This window comes from Gymnoscopelus microlampas, assembly GCF_963454915.1.
Source record: "Gymnoscopelus microlampas genome assembly, chromosome: 21".
Taxonomy (NCBI): Eukaryota; Metazoa; Chordata; class Actinopteri; order Myctophiformes; family Myctophidae; genus Gymnoscopelus; species Gymnoscopelus microlampas.
Genome location: NC_139958.1, coordinates 4,398,480 through 4,416,967, shown reverse-complemented (window position 1 = coordinate 4,416,967; position 18,488 = coordinate 4,398,480). Strand labels below are relative to the sequence as shown.

The following is an 18,488-nucleotide window of genomic DNA, read 5'->3' as shown; positions in this document are numbered from 1 at the left end:
TATGGAGAATGTTTTTGTTTGTTTTGGGCGGAATTCATGTGTTTTAGGTCATGTTTTGTTAAAATGTGGTTGATACCATGGGGCTACGTGTTTTGTGGTTCTTTAATACATTCATGATTACATTTTTTTTTCTTTTACAGTAATGCATCCATGGTTACAGTAACAGGCTTTCAGACCAGTAACTTTCTCCTGGCATCCATGAAACCCAGATAGGTCTGTCAGACTGTTTCGCTGCTACAGAGTCCAATGTTACTGAGCTTTAAGCTTCCCCAGCAGACACTAGACACTGTGCATGGTGGTCTGAGGTACATGAAGAAGTTACAATAAGCAAGGGATAATGCATGGGGAGGTAGTCATTATTGAAATTTAAAGCCCGACAGGGCGATTAACCACCGAGGCGCAGCCGAGGTGGTTAATCGCAATTAAATTAAAGTCTTTTTTTTTAAAGTTTAATTAAAAGTTTAATTAATTTAAAAAATTTAAAGTTTAATTAAATTAAATCGCAATTAAAATAAATATGTTTTAATTCAATACATCACCTGACTCTCTCTTCTCTGTGTACAGTATATGACCTCCACATGTGTTTCTGTGTTCCTGTGTGTGTGTGTGTGTGTGTGTTCCAATTCAACTACAGTCAGTTAACCACATGAACCCTAGCGTCCTTATTCTGGGCACAGAAATGGATGATTTGGCAAAAATAGCTCACTATAATGTGAGCTTGTAGATGAGCTACAACAAGTGGTTAAAAGGTAGATCTCTGTCATAGTACAAGGTAAAGACAAGCCGTAAATAGACAGAAGTGGTATCATGTTATAATGAGCATTACTGAGGACCAATTATATGAAGATAGGCAATCTAAGAAATGCGTTGTAATGTAAAAAGTCTAATACTTTTGGGCACTACTGGTTGCCAACGGCTAGGGTTTGTTTCGACGTGTGCTCAAAAGACTGATGTCCAAAACGTCCGTAAAGTTCATATATAAACACTTTATTTCTTAGTAGCTTAGTCGTGCCAATCACTTTAGCATACAAATACATGAATAAGATTAAACATAAACACTTAAACGCACGGTGGCTAAACCAACAGCCCTGTTAACACAGTCAAAAAAACTGTTTGTCTCCCATCAGCAACACCTGCCCTTGATTTCAGACCTGGTTAAATACCGTGGCAACCTTGGCCTTGACCACGCCCCTGCGGTGACGTCATCAAATAGAAAACATGGCTCTTACATGCATTTTAAACCAAAGTATTTGCCACAAACTACCAACTTAAGGTTTTTAATTCCCCTGTATGAGTCCTGGTGGATGGACTCTGTTCATGTGCTTCTTCAGATTACTATTTTGTGAGAAGATCTTTTCACAAACTGTACAAATGAAAGGTTTATCACCTGTATGATGAAATATTAAACCAAACCCTTTGCTATTAACTGTAGAAGTAAAGGTTTTTAAACCTGTATGGGTCCTCATGTGTTGCTTCAGATCACCCGTTTCACTAAAGACTTTGCCACACTCGGTACAGGTACAGAGTTTTTCTCCTGTATGAGTACTCATGTGTCGTTTCAGATGACTCATGTAACCAAAGAGTTTGCCACACTCGGTGCAGGTAAAGGGCTTTTCGCCCGTATGAGTCCTCATGTGTTCTTTCAGGTGACTCATGTAAACAGAAACCTTACCACACTCGGTACAGGTAAAGAGTTTTTCACCCGTATGGGTGCTCATGTGTCGTTTCAGGTGACTCTTGTAACCAAAGACTTGGCTACACTCGGTGCAAGCGAAGGGTTTTTCGCCCGTATGAACCCTCATGTGTCGTTTGAGGTGACACATGTAAATAAAGAATTTGCCACACTCCGTACAACCGTAGCTTTTGTTCTCCGTCTGGCTGCTCGCGGGTGGAGTTTGTTTTGACGATTTTGAGTCCCGGGACGGCTTGTTGCTCAAAGACGAGCGTTGTCCTTCCATGTCGTCTGTCTCAAGTGAGCTTGGTTTGTTTAAAGCTGACCGATCTTCCCTGGTCTCCTCCCAGTCATCACTGTCATCAGTGTCGGATTCAGAACGGTGTGAAGAGAGGAGCTGGTCATCACTAGCCGGTTGTGATGGTACCCAGTAATCTATATAAGCTTGTGTTTTCATGAGTTCAGTTGAGGTGCTGGCTGGAGGCTCTGTGTCTCTGTTTTCATCATCATCGTCACTTTTCACTGCTAGTATTGTCAACGTTGAGCCAGCAGCCTCCTCTGGTCTTTGAAGAAGCCCCTCTTCCTGTTCCTCTTTAATCTGTAGAGGTTCTGCTTCCTCCTGGACCAGACTGGAGTTCCTCTCCTCTTGTTCATGGGAAACCTCTTCTTTACACACAGGGAGGTGCGGGAATTCTAGACAAAAGATAAAATGAGAGTTAACTATTGAATGTGTTTTCCCTTCTATAGTGTTTAACCTACAGAGGGTACCATTTAGAATAGTTATTTGAAAAAAGCTAATCGGTAACCCTGCTACATAGAATCAAGAGCTCTTAGCCTTGCCTACTTGTTGTCAATTATTTGTACAAGCTCTTGTTTTATTGGATCTTGTTTATTTGATACACTTATTTGTTTTGGCTCTTGCTCATTTGATTTTCCTATTTTTCTCATCTGTTTAAGAAGTAGGTAGTTGATATATTGCACTTTTACCGCTCTAGGTATACTCTTAGTTGCTTGTTTTAGAAGAGAATGCACTTCTTGTGATTAGTAGTTTCGTTCCCTACCTATGTTGAATGCACTTATTGTAAGTCACTTTGGATAAAAGTGTCTGCTAAAGCTAAATGACTGTAATGTAATGTAATAGAATATCAGCTCTACAGATACAGAAAGATAGAGATCTACCTCCATATTCCATTCGGTGAACATATCTGGATCCAAGTCTATGTAATGTCAATATCGACCCATCAGAATCCTCTGGACTTTGAAGTAGCTCCTCCTGCTGTTCCTCTTTAATCTGTGGAGGTTCTAGTTTCACCTGGACCAGACTGGGACTCCTCTCCTGATGTTCAGGGGAAACCTCCTCTTTACACACAGGAAGGAGTGAGAGATCTAGGAGAGAGGAGAGAAGAGGTAACGTCAGTGTGTTTTACGACGATTGCATCAGTTTGATTCTCTGACTTATTGATTTGTTTTGTAACGATCGGTGTGTGTGTGTGTGTGTGTGTGTGTGTGTGTGTGTGTGTGTGTGTGTGTGTGTGTGTGTGTGTGTGTGTGTGTGTGTGTGTGTGTGCTTACTCACAGCCTGCCTCAGTCTCAGTGCACTCGTCCTCCAGGGTGAAGATGGGAGGCATGTGGCACTGAGGGGACATGCTGTGACTGGACAGACAGCCATCACTGTTGGACATCTGCTTCACACACACACACACACACACACACACACACACACACACACACACACACACACACACACACACGTCAATAAACTCTGTGCAGCGATCATTTTTCTGCCTCCTGCCTTTGTGCAATTTTTAAACAGGTGGTGCACGCAGGCAGGTTGGTTGATTTACAGCGAGTGCTTCCTATCCCAACCCTATTTGAGTTTGTATGGCCTTTATCTAATGCACACACTGTATTTGGCAATTGTATATTTAGAACATTCAATCTTAATTGACTTAATATTTCAAATTTCATATGCCTATTTATTTATTTAATGTGTTTATTTTTCTAGTGGGATCTGTGTAATATTAGACTACCTAATAGAATACATGTAAAACACAAGAATAAGTCAACTGATCTGCAGGAGAACAGTGTGTTAAACAGTGGGTTGAATATCACTTACCAACAACAAAGCAGCATGCTATGTAAAGTAAAAAGAAACATCCTAATTCAGGTGCCTACATGTCCCTAGTGCCCACTCGTGCTAGTGCCCAGTTATCTCCACCCCTCAGTGCCCACATGTTCCTAGTGCCCACCTCTCAAGGTGCCCACTCTTCCAGGTGCCCAGTTATCTCCACCCCAGATGGTTTTGGTGCCCACCTGTCCTGTTACCTGCATTTGCTGAAATACTCTGTTACAAAGTAAGTACTTAAAGGACCTATTAAGTAAAAGTACTCGTTATGCAGAACGTCCCCATCTCACAAGTTTTCAAATGTCTACAAAATCTTTTGAAAATAGCCGATCTACAAGCTCACAACGCGTCGCATCGCGACGCGTTGTGAGCTTGTAGATCGGCTATTTTCAAATAGCCAACGTTTAAATATAGGGCTGAAGTCAGTGGTTAATGTATGTTTTGTGGTAATAATCAAAATCGACAAAGTAACGAGTTATTAAAGCTGTCAGATAATTGTAGTGGAGTAAAAGTACAATATTTACCTCTGAGATGTAGTGGAGTAGAAGTAAAAGTACTGAAAATCGGAAATACTCCAGTAAAGTAAAAATAATCCTCAAAATGGTTTAAAAGTAATAAGCAGACAACATGGCAACACTGCCTGTAAACATACGCTCCACTCCTCGCGAGACTACGGCGGCTCGTGTGGGACAACAACAACCAAGGCATGGATGCGCGTGCTGTGTAGAATAATACAAGACAAGTGGAGATAACTGGGCACCTGCTGGAGAGGTGGGCACCAGCATAACTGGGCACCAGTGGTGGGAAAAGTACTCAAATTCTTTACTTGAGGAAAAGCACCAATACTGCAATATAGAAGTACTCTGTTACAAGTAAAAGTCCGGAATTCAAAATGTACTTGAGTGTAAGTACAACATTATTGGTATCAAAGTGTACTTAAATATAATAAGCCGATAAAAGTGTCTGCTAAATGACTGTAATGTAATGTACTTAAACTACCAAAAGTACTAAAATATTTGAAAATAGCCTGTGAATAAAATAGGGCTAAAGTGGTTAATGTGTGTTTTATAATATCATTTATATCTGAAAAGTTATTAGTAACTAAAGTTTTCAAATAATTGTAGTGGAGTAAAAGTAGTACAATATTTGCCTCTGAGATGTAGTGGAGTAGAAGTAAAAGTATTGGAAATTTGTAAAGCACAAATACTAAAATAATTGATTTAAGTACAGTACTTGAGTAAATGTACTTTATCAATATATATCAATATAAGCAGGAAAAAACAACATCAGACTTTGTTCTGTGTGCGGAACTCTAAATCCGCGTTCCCGCACGAACACATTAAGGGAGTGCACCGAGCTGTGCACCCTCTTGATATGTCCGTGTCGAAGCTGCAATAGTTGTTGTTGCTGCTGAGCTTTGTTGCTGCTGTTGGGTTGGAGCGTGATGCGATCTACAAACAAACGTGTTGATTGTTGATTTGTAGATCTGTTCTCTTCGGCCTTTTCCGTCACTATCATCAGGTATTGTTTAGTTACTACTGGTCTAAAGGGAGATAATAACACTATCTAATCACCAAGACCTGCTGTGTTTACACAGAGAGATCAAAGGGTTTACATTCTGTTCTCCCTAAAGGTAAGATTGAATACAGGTACTTAAGTACTGTAGTACAATGTTGAATTACTTTGACTTTACTAGAGTATTTCCAATTTGCAGTACTTTTACTTCTACTCCACTACATCTGAGGCAAATATTGTACTTTTACTCTATTATTTGAAACCTTTTGTAGTTATTAACTAGTAGTTACTTTGCAGATATAAATTACTCTATTATAAAACATACATTAACCACCTTAGCCCTATTGTATACGTAGGCTATTTGAAAATAGCAGATGTATGCGATGTGATGCGTTGTGAGCTTGTAGATCTGCTATTTTCAAACATTAGTACTTTTACTTTTGGTACTTTATGTATATTTTACCTACACTTTTTTTTATCCCACGATTTTGTAACCCTTTTTTCACCCGTTGCCAATTATCTAAGTGATCCTGGTGGTGCTACACTCCCCCCGCCAACCTAGGGAGCCCAGAGCCGAGCTCATACCTACTTCAATGCATGAGAGCTAACTGACCTTCTTGTCACCTGACAGGAGAGAGTTTCCCTGGTAGGACGTAGCGCGTGGAAGGAACACATTATTCCAACCAGTTCCCTTCCCCTCCATCAGGCGCCCCGGCTGTCATGGGGGAGGCGGTATAGTGACCAGGATTACTACATGTTTTTGTGAGGGTATTAACTACCCTAGGAGACACGGGGAGAACATGCAAACTCCACACAGAGTAGGCTCTTTCACCAACCCCACCTACTTTAAGCATATTTTGATGCCAACACTTTTTTACTTTTACTCAAGTAACATTTTGATTGAACACAGGCCTTTTACTTGTAACAGAGTATTTTTATATTATTACTACTTTTAGTAAAGTAAAGTAAAGTAAAATATCTGAGTTATCTGAATATATAACTAACTTATGTAAAAAAAGGAAAACAAATAAAATGATTACTTTACCAGATAGCTCTTATGTCTATATACACAGCAGGCAGAACCATAAGCCCCCTCGCTCCACCTGTAGCTGTTATAGCAATGACATCATACAGAATCACATACAATACAGAACATATGTCAACCCGTTTCTTTGTTCACCTTTGCACACACATAACATATACTCACAATTCTCCAGTTTAAAATGCCTGCACGCTACTGAAGAGGCCACACCCCAAACAATATTGGACAGGCAAACATGACACGACAGCAGCACCAGAAATCTGGCACAGACCTGACAATATAAAAACATTGTAGACCATGCAAATGAATACCCTTGTGGGGTAAACGTTGCCAAGTTCGCTTAAGCCGACTCAGCGCGTGAGCGTTTGCCCCAACTGCCTGCCACTCAAAGTGACTACTGGCCAATCACAGCGCGTTTTTTTCCTGGGACTTGTCAGAATCTAGTTGTATAAAAAATATCACGCATCTGCTACCTGCCAGTTCAGACAGGCCTTTAATACCTGTGTGTGTGTGTGTGTGTGTGTGTGTGTGTGTGTGTGTGTGTGTGTGTGTGTGTGTGTGTGTGTGTGTGTGTGTGTGTGTGTGTGTGTGTGTGTGTGTGTGTGTGTGTGTGTGTGTGTGTGTGTGTGTGTGTGTGTGTGTGTGTGTGTGTGAGTGAAGCAGATGTCCAACAGTGATGGCTGTGTGTCCATCTGCACCCTGGAGGACAACTGCACTGAGACTGAGGCAGGCTGTGAGTGACCACACCACACACACACACACACACACACACACACTTGCTTTTGCTCTCTCCCGCCACATAAAATTGATAACATAATTTCTTCTAAAAAAGTCAAAAGTTATTACTGTTAGTATTTAATCCTGATTTAAAGATATAGACAAGACATGAGTGTTGTGTTGGTTATTGCTGTGTACATCATAAATATATCTGTATAATATAACTGAAAACACTGGCGATCGTTACAAAACAAATCAATAAGTTGGGGAATCAATCTGATCCAATCATAAAACACACTGAATTGCAATACCCAAAATCTCGGATTTAATTCATAAATGTAAGTGTGCTCATCCTGGCGCTTCATTCACTGTTTCAGGAATAAATGGCTTTGCACAACAATGTTAACTATAAAGATAACGATGTGGCCACGATTTGTGGCAGCGGTGGCCTAGTGGTTAGAGGGGCGGCCTTGATACCGGAAGGTCCCTAGTTCGATTCCCCAATTCATCACATCAATCATGAATCAACGCTGAATAGCCCTTGAGCAAGGCTTCCATGCAGGGTCCGGCTGGAAACAAGTTTCGTACTTAGTCCGACACCCTGGGTAAACAACAAACTTTGCTTTGCTTTGCTTTGCTTTGCTTTGCTTTGCTTTGCCATCATCCACATTGATGAATTGTCTATTCTTATATTCTGTACTAGAGTTTCGGGGGGCTACGCCCCCCTCAACCCCAGCCGCGCACGGGGCCCAGCGTGGCCGTGTGTATATTGGGGGACCCAAATCGCCGGAGTGAAACTGTGGAAAAGTTTTTTTGAAAAAGGAGAAAATGTGAAGAAATAATATTTGTTATGTTTCAGGGGGTCCACAGGGGGTCCGCGGACCCCCTGATGGTCCACTGACCCCCTGTGGAGTGTTGGGACGCGCGGGGACACCCCTGGAACATTGCGGACCATTTCGGTGTATTTTTTTTTTTCATGAAGGTGGTTGCTTGTTTCTGGCGCAGGCTGTGCAAACCTGGCAACCCAGCGCATGCTGCCGCACGTTTAAGTGGCGTAGCGTCATGAGGGTCAGTGGGGCCGTGGCTCGGTCAGTGAAGACCCTGTAGTGCGGATGATATGTGGCATAGAGGGGCAGATTGTAAATCCACAGAGGAAACATCCGTGGGCTACCATTGGTTCAGCGATGTGTGCGGTCGCCCTGCGGCCCCTCCTCCTCCACCAATGTGCAGTATTGAGAGCCCTGACGTCACAACAATTGGAGCGATGGGCACTGCACTGTGGTTGGTTAGGGTACACCTAGGGCCCAGGTAGAACCCAGTTAAAGCCTGCATGGGCAAACCCAGTTAGGACCCGCCTTGGTCCCACATAAACATGGCTAGTTGGGGCCCACCTAAGGGCCAGGTAGAAGCTACTTATAGCCTGCATGGGCATCGCAGTTGGGACTGAAGTGGATGCCGCTGACATTGCTGACATGGGGTCCATATGGTTTAGCCCACCTTGAAACCATATGGGAACTACGCTGGCATGCTGGCTGTAATGCAAACGCTGCATCATACCTGCAGTGTGTAGTTTGATGTTGTGTGTGTAGCAGATATACCTGCAGTGTGTAGATCAATGTCCATAGGAAAGTCAATGCCCAGCAGTGTTTTTTTTCCCCAGCAGAGTTTCTAGTGTCTCTGTGTCTCTCTGGAAGAGGTTGCACATGAACTCTGCAGCCGCACTGAGGCGCTCCAACACAAACACTCTGACATTAAGCTGCTTCACACAACAAACATCAGCACCACGCTGCTGTTTGTCCAAAAGACACAATATCTCCTCTCCCACCGACGTCATGTGTTCATTTATCGACAGCCGTACAGACTCCTTTTGACACATTTTACGTCGTTTATCCAGCTCTCACTGACTCTCCACATCGGGCTGTTATTTTGCTGCGATCAAGTCAACGATGTGAGAGATTAGCTATCACAGACGGACGGACAGGGGGTGAAAATAAGCTGCTTCACACAACAAACATCAGCACCACGCTGCTGTTTGTCCAAAAGACACAATATCTCCTCTCCCACCGACGTCATGTGTTCATTTATCGACAGCCGTACAGACTCCTTTTGACACATTTTACGTCGTTTATCCAGCTCTCACTGACTCTCCACATCGGGCTGTTATTTTGCTGCGATCAAGTCAACGATGTGAGAGATTAGCTATCACAGACGGACGGACAGGGGGTGAAACATAGTCTTGCGCCATGCCTTTCGGCCTGGCGGAGACAATAAAAAACCGAAAGTAAAGGAAATGGCCATTTCTGCAACAGAAGTAGTCAATAAACTATGCTATGAAAACATGGGCCACATTGGCAAAGAATGTAAGAAAGAGGCAATCATGTAGAAAATAGCCGATCTCCAAGCTTACAAAGCCTGTCAACGTGAGGCGTTTCGAGCTTGTAGATCGGCTATTTTCACAATATTTACTTGTGGAACGGAGTCAAACAGAATGGGGGGGGTCCCAGATCAAGTACGTGTATTTGGGGGGGGGGGGGGGGGGGGGGTAAACACTGCTCTTGATAAACACTGCTCTAATCGGAGCGAAATTATCTGAAATTACTACATGACCATAATGCAGCCTAACATGCGTTGCACGGGGCGGTCCTGCCATTACGTTAGTTACTGTAGTTGCTGTGGAGCTACATTGTTCTCCAGAAGACACACACAAACATACACCATCTACAATGGACGAACTGAGCAGCAATATAGACATTCACCACACGAACGTGCATTGTTGACAAAGTGATTGCACAGCCGCTGCAGGCATGACAACCAGGTTAGCGTTAGCGACATGGCAGCTATCACAGCGCCCTGTCCGTCGTGCTGCAACTGCCTGTGATGGCTACAGCAGTAACAGCAAGCTGTCTGCGATGCCATTGTCTGGAGACTGCTCTTAGCGTGACACGACCAATGAGAGTGAGCGCTGTAGTTGTTGCTAAGATACGGTGGCGTCTCTGCCCCATAGCTTGTAGATCTCTCACACATGATTGGCGTAGGCTGCGTTGCCAGGTCTGACTTTGTGTCTAAGCAATGGTCGGCTTATTTTTGCGCGCCTTTGGGCTCGTTTGCATTGTGCGCACGGCAGCGCTTGTTTAGCGAACGTCAGCGCGACGTGGCAACGGACGTGGCAACGTGAAAGGTGATTGGCTGGTGAAAAGAAACACCCGACGTTACACCAGAAATGGTGCCTGGAGAAAATGGTGACCAAAAAAAAAGTTTGGAAAAAAAACCCGCAGCGGCTGCCTGCTGTTGTGGTGATGAGGTCGTGCGCACGGTAAACGGTACGAAGCTGCCTCCCCTTCCGTTTTGTCCGACATTTGGTGAGTAGAATTAATTATGTTGCGCGGTGGAAAAGGTGTAGTGAACAGTGAGATGTCCCCTACGCGAGGCGTAAATTCAGCGCGGCCGCCGTGGCGAGTCAGTTGGCGACATGTGGTCTGGCGGTGCGTTGTTTATTCGATAACAGAGCTGTGGGGTGTGGACACCGAGGGTGCGGAAGTCGGTCGCCATTTATATAGTTAGATAATTCTATACCTGCATATTATTCTATGCATTTATATTTTTATCCACGTCTCTGGTCCAGCTGTATGAAACGTTATAGACCCCTTAACCGACGACGTCACACTGGTTGGTTGCAAGCGTCATGCTGCGCAAGCGTCAAACCCATTCTGTCAGGTCTCGCTAGGGCGCACAGCACTAGCCAACACACAGGAGGGGGTTGGGGTGTGCTGAAACCAGCGCACCCCGAAACAACAGGCTGAGAATTGATTGCATGAAACAATCACCTGTGCATCCAGTCTCAATGTTGGTAAACAAATAATTGGTCTATAAGTGATTGTGTAATTTGCCATCGCTTTGAAATGACGCTAGAGTGTGTTCCGATCCTGTGAGGCCAACGGGTCGACCACTCCGTCCTCGCATTTAATCCTCTCCTCCTCGCAGGGGCGCGAGTGGAGGACGCGAGCAGAGTGAGCGAGTGACCGAGTTTGGGGCATTGGAATTCAGCCATAGAGTTGGTCTGTGCTGGCGTTACCTCCTCTCTTCTCCTCCTCCTAGATCTCTCACTCCTCCCTGTGTGTAAAGAGGAGGTTTCCCCTGAACATCAGGAGATGAGCCCCAGTCTGGTCAAGGAGGAACCAGAACCTCCACAGATTAAAGAGGAACAGGAAGAGGAGCTACTTCAAAGACCAGAGGAGGCTGCTGGCTCAACGTTGATAATACTAGCAGTGAAAAGTGAAGCTGATGATGAAAACAGGGACACAGAGCCTATAGCCAGCACCTCAACTGAACACATAAAAACACAAGCTGATATAGAGGACTGTGGAACATCACAACCAACTAGTGACCAGCTCCTCTCTCCACACTGTTCTGAATCTGACACTGAAGACAGTGATGACTGGGAGGAGACCAGGGAAGGTCAGTCAGCTTTAAACAAACTGAACTCAGAGCTGTTCCAGGACCTGAACTCATCATCAAAGCAAACACCACCCATGAGGACTCGCACATCAGGGAAGAAAAGCTGTAGGTGTACAGTGTGTGGCAAAGAATTTCGTTACATGAGTCATCTGAAACGACACATTAGGACTCATACAGATGAAAAACCCTTTACTTGTACAGTTTGCAGCAAAGATTATCGTTCAGTTTTTTATTTGAATTCACACATGAAGATTCATACAGGTGAAAACCCCTTTACGTGTAGTGATTGTGGTAGAGTTTGTATTACCAAAGGTCACCTGAAAGAACACATTATGAAGAGTCATACAGGTGAACGATCCTTTACTTGCACCGAGTGTGGCGAAGTCTCTGGTAACATGAGTTCTCTGAAAAAACACATGAAGATTCATGCAGATGAAGAATCCTTTACCTGTACTGAGTGTGGTATAGTTTGTGATTACATGAGTCGTTTGAAACAACACATGAGTACCCATACAGGTGGAAGATCCTTCACTTGTACTGAGTGTGGCAAAGTCTTTGGTTACATGAGTGATCTGAAACAACACATGAGTACTCATACAGGAGAAAAACCCTTCACTTGCACAGAGTGTGGCAAAGTCTTTGGTAACATGAGTTCTCTGCAACGACACATGAGAACGCATACAGGTGGAAAACTCTTTATTTGTACTGCGTGTGACAAAGTTTTTAGTGAAATGTCTGATCTGACGCAACACATGATGACTCATACAAGTTTCAGACCAGTATGATTCACTCTGGTCCCATTGTGGGCAGTGTTGATTTCGTCGACTAAAACTATGACGAAAAATGATCGTCGACCGTAGTTTTAGTCGACTATAATCTTATGATATTTAGTCGACAAAAACAAAAACTTTTCAGATGACTAAAATATGACTAAAACTAAATGTAATTTTATACAAAACACTATGACTAAAACTAATTCGAAATTTGCTGTCAAAATCAATACTGCTGCTCAGACCGTATACTTCGCTCTGTAACACTCTGAGTTGTCTGATTGAGCACCGTCTGCGGGCCACTCCACAGACCACCACGACTACGAACACATTCACAACCAACCACCTATTCAGATTTGTGTACTGGGAGGTGACGGACGCATCGCACCCCCCGCCACCCCTCCCGGGCTCGTTCAGAAAGTTGCAGACGCTGTGCCTGGCTGGCAGCCTGTGAGACAATGGGTCCCTGAAATTTCCGAGATTCGAGTGGTGCCGTCATAAAAAAAAAGAAAAGACGCACCCGGACGCTAATTACACCCGTGAGGGAAAAATAGCCGACAGACAAGCTTATAACATTAAAGTTAAAGTCATGAAATACCTAACAATTGATGACTTGATGACGGATAATTCTGTCATCACATCAGATGTAAAAATATATGATCATGTGTATGCTTTTTTTTGTCAATAAAAAACAAATCAATCAATCAATTGAACAGCATATTAATTGATGAGAAAGTCAATATTGTGCATTGAAGATTATATATCTGTAACTGCAATTATTTCCCTTGAATAGAAAGACAGAAAATGACACTTACGAATAATGTGGTCTTTCTCCAGAGAGCTGTTTACAATTGTCTTCTAACAACTCATTACACATGTGCTTATTGTATAGTTAATAAAACACAGAGGAGTCCATTTGGTTACATTATTTTGTACACTAGTCTAGCCTGGAGATGTCTAATCTTGACACCGGACTTCCTGACGTCTTTAGACAAAGTATTACATTAAATGTAACTGTGCTGTTTTACATTGTTTGCTCAATAAAATATTCAATCAATCAAAAGTAATCCTTTATGACAGTGCAGATGAATTACACAAACTGTATGTCCGTCTGTCAATCCATACGAATCTCAGGAACGCCTTTAGGGAACCTCATGTCATTGGGCACAATTCAAACATTCCCTAGGGAAAGAAAGAAAAACTGGTGCGCTTCCTCTGGATGCCGCCTTAGTTTAGACAGTGGGTGCTCAGCTATGTATATAAATCAGTGTAGTGGAAAAAGCGGCACTCCAAAGTAAATACTGCAAGACACTTAAGCCTTTAAATCAATTAAAATGTAACCAAATTTCATTTGAATCTTCCCTAATTCTCCAAATTCTGTGCATTTCCATTTTCTTTATAATAATTATAACATTTGAATACGTTTTCCTGCCCCGTTTCCATGTGTGTTTTCTGTGTCACAGAAGTCAGAGGGCTCTTACAAATAATAAAGTCATGTTTGGAGGCAGTGTGTTATCTTGTTCAGCATAAAAGCCAGTGTTCTGTTTTTTTTGTGTGTTTTTACTGTTCTTAACTTGTATTAACTTGTATTATGGCAGAGATCTACTCTCTTTTTTTTACCACTTAAGTCTTACAGTTTTACCATCAACTTCTGACAGTCTGACAGACCTATCTGGATTTCATGGATGCCAGGAGAACGTTACTGGTCTGAAAGCCTGTTACTGTAAGTCTGATGGACGAGGAATGATGGTCTGAGGCTCCCGGTTCCTTTCTCCACTAATGTACTGTTTAGCTATGTTTTCTCTCTATCCTAACATTGAAATTGATCATTTGACAATTTGTTTTGTATCCTTAATTCTTTTTGGTATTTTACCATTTCCAATGTGTTCTATTTTTTAACAGTACTTCTATTTGGCAATAACACTCTTATATTGTACTTTGAAAAACTCTATTATAATGTAATTTTGACCTCAGTACTATTTTGACAAATAAACTCTTAAGAGTTCATTTGTCAAAATCGTACTGAGGTAAAAAAGAAAAGAAAAAAAGTACAATATATTGTGCTTTTGACCTCATTGTTGTGTTGTGTTTGGGGGTTTGAAGAACAGTGGGTTAAATATCACATGACAACAACAAAGCAGCATGCTATGTAAAGTAAAAACACTTTAAAATTAAAGGTAGGGTAAGCTTTGGTTAAAATAAGTGTTAAATAGCTCTATATTCTGATAGTACTCATTGCTATAGAGTGTTTGTTCAGTAAAAGGAGTATGTCTCTCCAGCTCTTTAATAAACAGAAAATGCATTTTCGTTTCAGTTTCATTTCCAATTTTATCCAACCAGGATAGAGAACTCAATCAGGATACATATTAAACAAGTGAAATAGGAAGTGATGACACTAAGAAATGAGCAGACAAAATTGGAACTGGAACACTATAAAAATTAAGCTTAAAAATTGGTACTTTTTCCTGATTGGCTGAGATTTTGACGGAAAATGTATTTTCTGTTTATTAAAGAGCTGGAGAGACGGGGAGACTCATGTTACTGAACAAACACTCTATAGCAATGATTACTATCACTATATAATGCTTTAACCTTTTAACAAAATACTTTTTGTTTTAACCAAAAAATATCACTTACCCTACCTTTAAAAAAAACACTTGTGGACATAAATCCTAATTCAGGTACCCCCCAGTGCCCACATGTCCCTAGTGCCCAGTTTCCTCCGAGGTGGAAAGTCTGGTGACGCGAGGTCACATGATGATTCCCGGTTCGACCAATAGGGTGGCCGCTTCAGCTTCACAACAACACACACCAACATGGCGACGATGTTCACGTCCAGCAGCCAAACAGAGGAGGAAAACAAACCAAAACGAAGAAGACAAACTCCTTCAAAAGTGCGCAAAAAAAGGGAATCAAAACTATGCTATATGCATCTGATATCTGTCCATAAGAAGAGAGAAAAGGTCCAGGATTTCACACGGAGAACGTGGGAGACCTACAGAACCTGCGCACTGGGACGGTGGCTCTGTCTGCAGGGTGTGAGTAAGGACGTGGCTGAAGCTCATAAGCATTGTGTTGAAGTGGATTTTGAACATGTTCCCCAGGACGCCGGGTTTCACCTGACCTGCTACCGGCGTTTTACTGACAAAAAGAGCTTAGCTGCGGCCGAGAAACGCCTTGCACGGACGTTGGAAGATCCAGACGCAGGTTAGCAGTGGTTCTTTCATTGATTGATTGATTGATTGATTGAATACTTTATTTAGAACAGTGGTTTTCAACCTTTTTCGTGTCAAGGACCCCCAAATTGACACATATTAGCCCACGGACCCCCATTTGAAAAGATATGCCACAGGGACTCAACCATTTTGATTTCTTGGGGGTCCCAATCTACACTGTATCATCATCATTATCATTTAACTCTGAGAGTGTACAAGTGGAACCAAATGGACCCGTCCATTTGTACACTCACACATAAGGGTCAATTTGGTTCCTAACTATTAATTTGGCTGGGGACCCCCTGGAACCCCCTCAAGGACCACTGGTTGAGAACCCCCCCCCCCCCCCCCCCCAACACTTTTCTTGTACATAGTTCTAATTTTTCATACCAGTAACCTGTAAGCTGATTGTATGACATTCTTAAAAAAATAAAAAATAAAATCTGAGTACGTCTTCCACCATTGCAGGTCAGTCAGTCGCTTCCTCGGAGAGCATTGGAGCCAAAGCAGCCACGTCTGAAACTCCTAGAAAGAAACGTAGGTCCAGGACAGGTTGTTGTTTCCCCGTAGCTTCTGCTGCTGCCGGCCCTGTTCCTCCAGGATCTTGCGTTATTTGTCAAAAAGTGAACAAGTACGTTACTGTGGTAGGCAAACGGCAGAAGGATCAACTCTCACAAGCAAAAACGTTATCCGCAGGTAAGCCCCCCACACACACACACACACACACACACACACACACACACACACACACACACACACACACACACACACACACACACACACACACACACACACACACACACACAGGGGAGACACATTGTAAAATGAGAGACTGAAATAATTGGCAATATGGCCATTAAAGGTTTCATGACGTTCAGTTTTACCACACATTAAAAGTCTTTGTCATGGTCCTTCAAACGTGTACAGAAAGTTTTAACAAAAAAAATCCACTCCATTGATCCATGGCAGGTGTTTTTCTCTCACATTTCTAAAGCCTTTTCAACTGCAATGAAAAAAGAAATCTTTGCCTGCGGGTGTCGGCTGGTGAGGGATTTTGCCTGTCAATCATCGCCTCTGCTCCGCCCCCCCCCCCCCCCCCCCCCCCAAAGGAAAGGATAGGGGAGGGGAGGGGCGAGCAGGAGAGTGGGCGGGATTAATCGGCTGTGACCTCACTGTCGAAGGGCCAAGCTCAGATTACTTTTCAGCCTAATTATTCAGAAAACCCCAGACCACAGAAAATCCACTGAATGTTCAAAGTTCAGATTTTTTGGGTGTAATTGAGGTCATAAAACCCCCCAAAAAACATAAAAAATAAAAAAAAGTGAAAATGAATGTCATAGAACCTTTAACGTCGCCTGACGTTTGTGCTGAACAAAATGCCAACAGACTGCCAGCCTGTTGTAGTCTGAAGTAGTCTGTTTGGTGGAGAGTCACCTTAAGAGATGCAAACATGCATGTCAATATTGGACTGTCAAATATTGATTTGTCATGTTATGATTGAATGGGTGCTATTACTGTATATATTCATCTTCTTGTTTCATTTGACCACAGGTATGTATTTTGTAATGATGGCAAAACAAACCTGTAAGAAACAAGATGACATTTATTTCATCAGTGTTGTGTGCGTGTGCGTGTGCGCGTGTGCGTGTGTGTGTGTGTGTGCGTGTGCGTGTGTGCACAGACAGACAGACAATGCAATCGGCACCACAAACACAGAGCATTTACGTGTTCTTTCTTTGTTTAAAGGCCAGGTGCTGAAGGCTGCTGAGATGAGGGAAGACTCGACGGTCTTTGACAACGTCTGTGTGGCCCTGGAGGTTCGGTACCACAGGTCCTGTTACTATCAGTACACCAGGATCTTGTCAAGGTCTATGGAAACCACAGATGAAGGAGAGTGAGTTATTACATTGCATTATCAATTTGCTCACATTGCACATTTATTGTAGCCTGGTATCCAGCCTGCTTCGCTACGTTCGGCGGACTTTTTTTTCTCTCTTCGCTTCTCAGTCTGGAATGCCTCCTATCTCCAAGGGAGGCGGGACATGACAAACGTTTCGAATCGTGCCGTGGCTTCTGATTGGTCTGTGGTGCGGGGCGGGACAAAAAAAACAGTGTGATCGTTGTGATTCGTCATTCGTTTGAATAACATCCAATCAGCAACAACGTTGCCTAACGTAACATATGTAGTTCCAGTGTAGTTCTGCAAAACGAGTCAATGGGGTGCATTCCAGACTGATAAGCGGAGAGAGAGAAAAAAAGTCCGCCGAACGTAGCGAATCAGGCTGGATCCCAGGCTACATTTATTGTGCAATGTGAGCTCTCACAAAAAAGGCTATGAGAGTATATTTAAACTAAATTGGTTCTCATTGTGAAATAAATCTCAATTTATACACTTTTGCTCATCTTTCTCTATAACTTTATGTTGCAGGCAGGATAAATCGAAGCGGAGGATGACCAGTGAATTGTCCCAGCTGGTTTTACCCTGCCCTACCAAGAGCAACGTCTCTGAACTGGTTTGTGTTGAGACGTTATCAGCAGATAAACTGTTAGACAGGCTGCCTCAGCCATCGGGCACAGAAACTACAACCGAGTCAACTGAGGTAAGCCACACTGAAAGTGACAGTGAACGCACACACACACACACACACACACACACACACACACACACACACACACACACACACACACACACACACACACACACACACACACAAAGTGGGGTCTGGGGAACCAAATGGACCCTTATGTGTCTGTAACTCTGAGAGTGTACAAATGCATTTGTACACTCTCAGCCTATTGTATGTCAAACTGGGGGTCCTTGAAATTAAATTTCACAACAAGAACCCATTTTGGGGGTCTTGTTGCTATGTGCAGTATATAGCAACATATTCTTTTTGTCATTTTTGAATAAATATTTGAAGTTTTTCAGAAAACTTAGGTCAGGATTTAGAAGGTGTTTTTAAAATTGGCCTCCGGT

The 18,488-nt window shown here is 42.8% G+C and overlaps 3 protein-coding genes across 5 annotated transcripts in view; 2 read left to right on the top strand and 1 right to left on the bottom strand.

Moving 5' to 3' along the window:
- Window positions 1-747: 747 nt before the first annotated feature.
- Window positions 748-4,436, bottom strand: LOC311037623 (uncharacterized protein). The gene is made up of 4 exons (XM_084046859.1): window positions 4,322-4,436; window positions 3,249-3,354; window positions 2,852-3,058; window positions 748-2,365 (listed from the first exon to the last, which is right to left on the bottom strand). The coding sequence occupies exons 2-4, from the start codon at window positions 3,352-3,354 to the stop codon at window positions 1,278-1,280; spliced, it is 1,401 nt and encodes a 466-aa protein (XP_083902985.1). The 5' UTR covers window positions 4,322-4,436; the 3' UTR covers window positions 748-1,277.
- A 795-nt stretch (window positions 4,437-5,231) lies between these two features.
- LOC311038180 (uncharacterized protein) lies at window positions 5,232-13,271 on the top strand. Of its 3 annotated transcripts, XM_084047565.1 has the most exons (4): window positions 5,232-5,430; window positions 7,018-7,087; window positions 11,167-11,787; window positions 12,043-13,271. In XM_084047565.1, the coding sequence occupies exons 2-4, from the start codon at window positions 7,018-7,020 to the stop codon at window positions 12,309-12,311; spliced, it is 960 nt and encodes a 319-aa protein (XP_083903691.1). In that variant the 5' UTR covers window positions 5,232-5,430; the 3' UTR covers window positions 12,312-13,271. The 3 variants fall into 3 exon arrangements, with proteins under 3 accessions (XP_083903691.1, XP_083903690.1, XP_083903689.1); XM_084047564.1 differs by having other exon boundaries at window positions 5,232-5,417; window positions 7,015-7,087; window positions 11,167-13,271; XM_084047563.1 differs by having other exon boundaries at window positions 11,167-13,271.
- Window positions 13,272-15,125: 1,854 nt separating this feature from the next.
- Window positions 15,126-18,488, top strand: part of LOC311038165 (uncharacterized protein) — a 55,776-nt gene continuing 52,413 nt past the window's right edge. Inside the window, exons 1-4 of the mRNA XM_084047534.1 lie at window positions 15,126-15,503; window positions 15,980-16,207; window positions 17,258-17,405; window positions 17,940-18,111. Coding sequence (XP_083903660.1) covers window positions 15,224-15,503; window positions 15,980-16,207; window positions 17,258-17,405; window positions 17,940-18,111 — 828 coding nt within the window. The 5' untranslated portion in view covers window positions 15,126-15,223. The remainder of the gene's footprint in view (window positions 15,504-15,979; window positions 16,208-17,257; window positions 17,406-17,939; window positions 18,112-18,488) is intronic.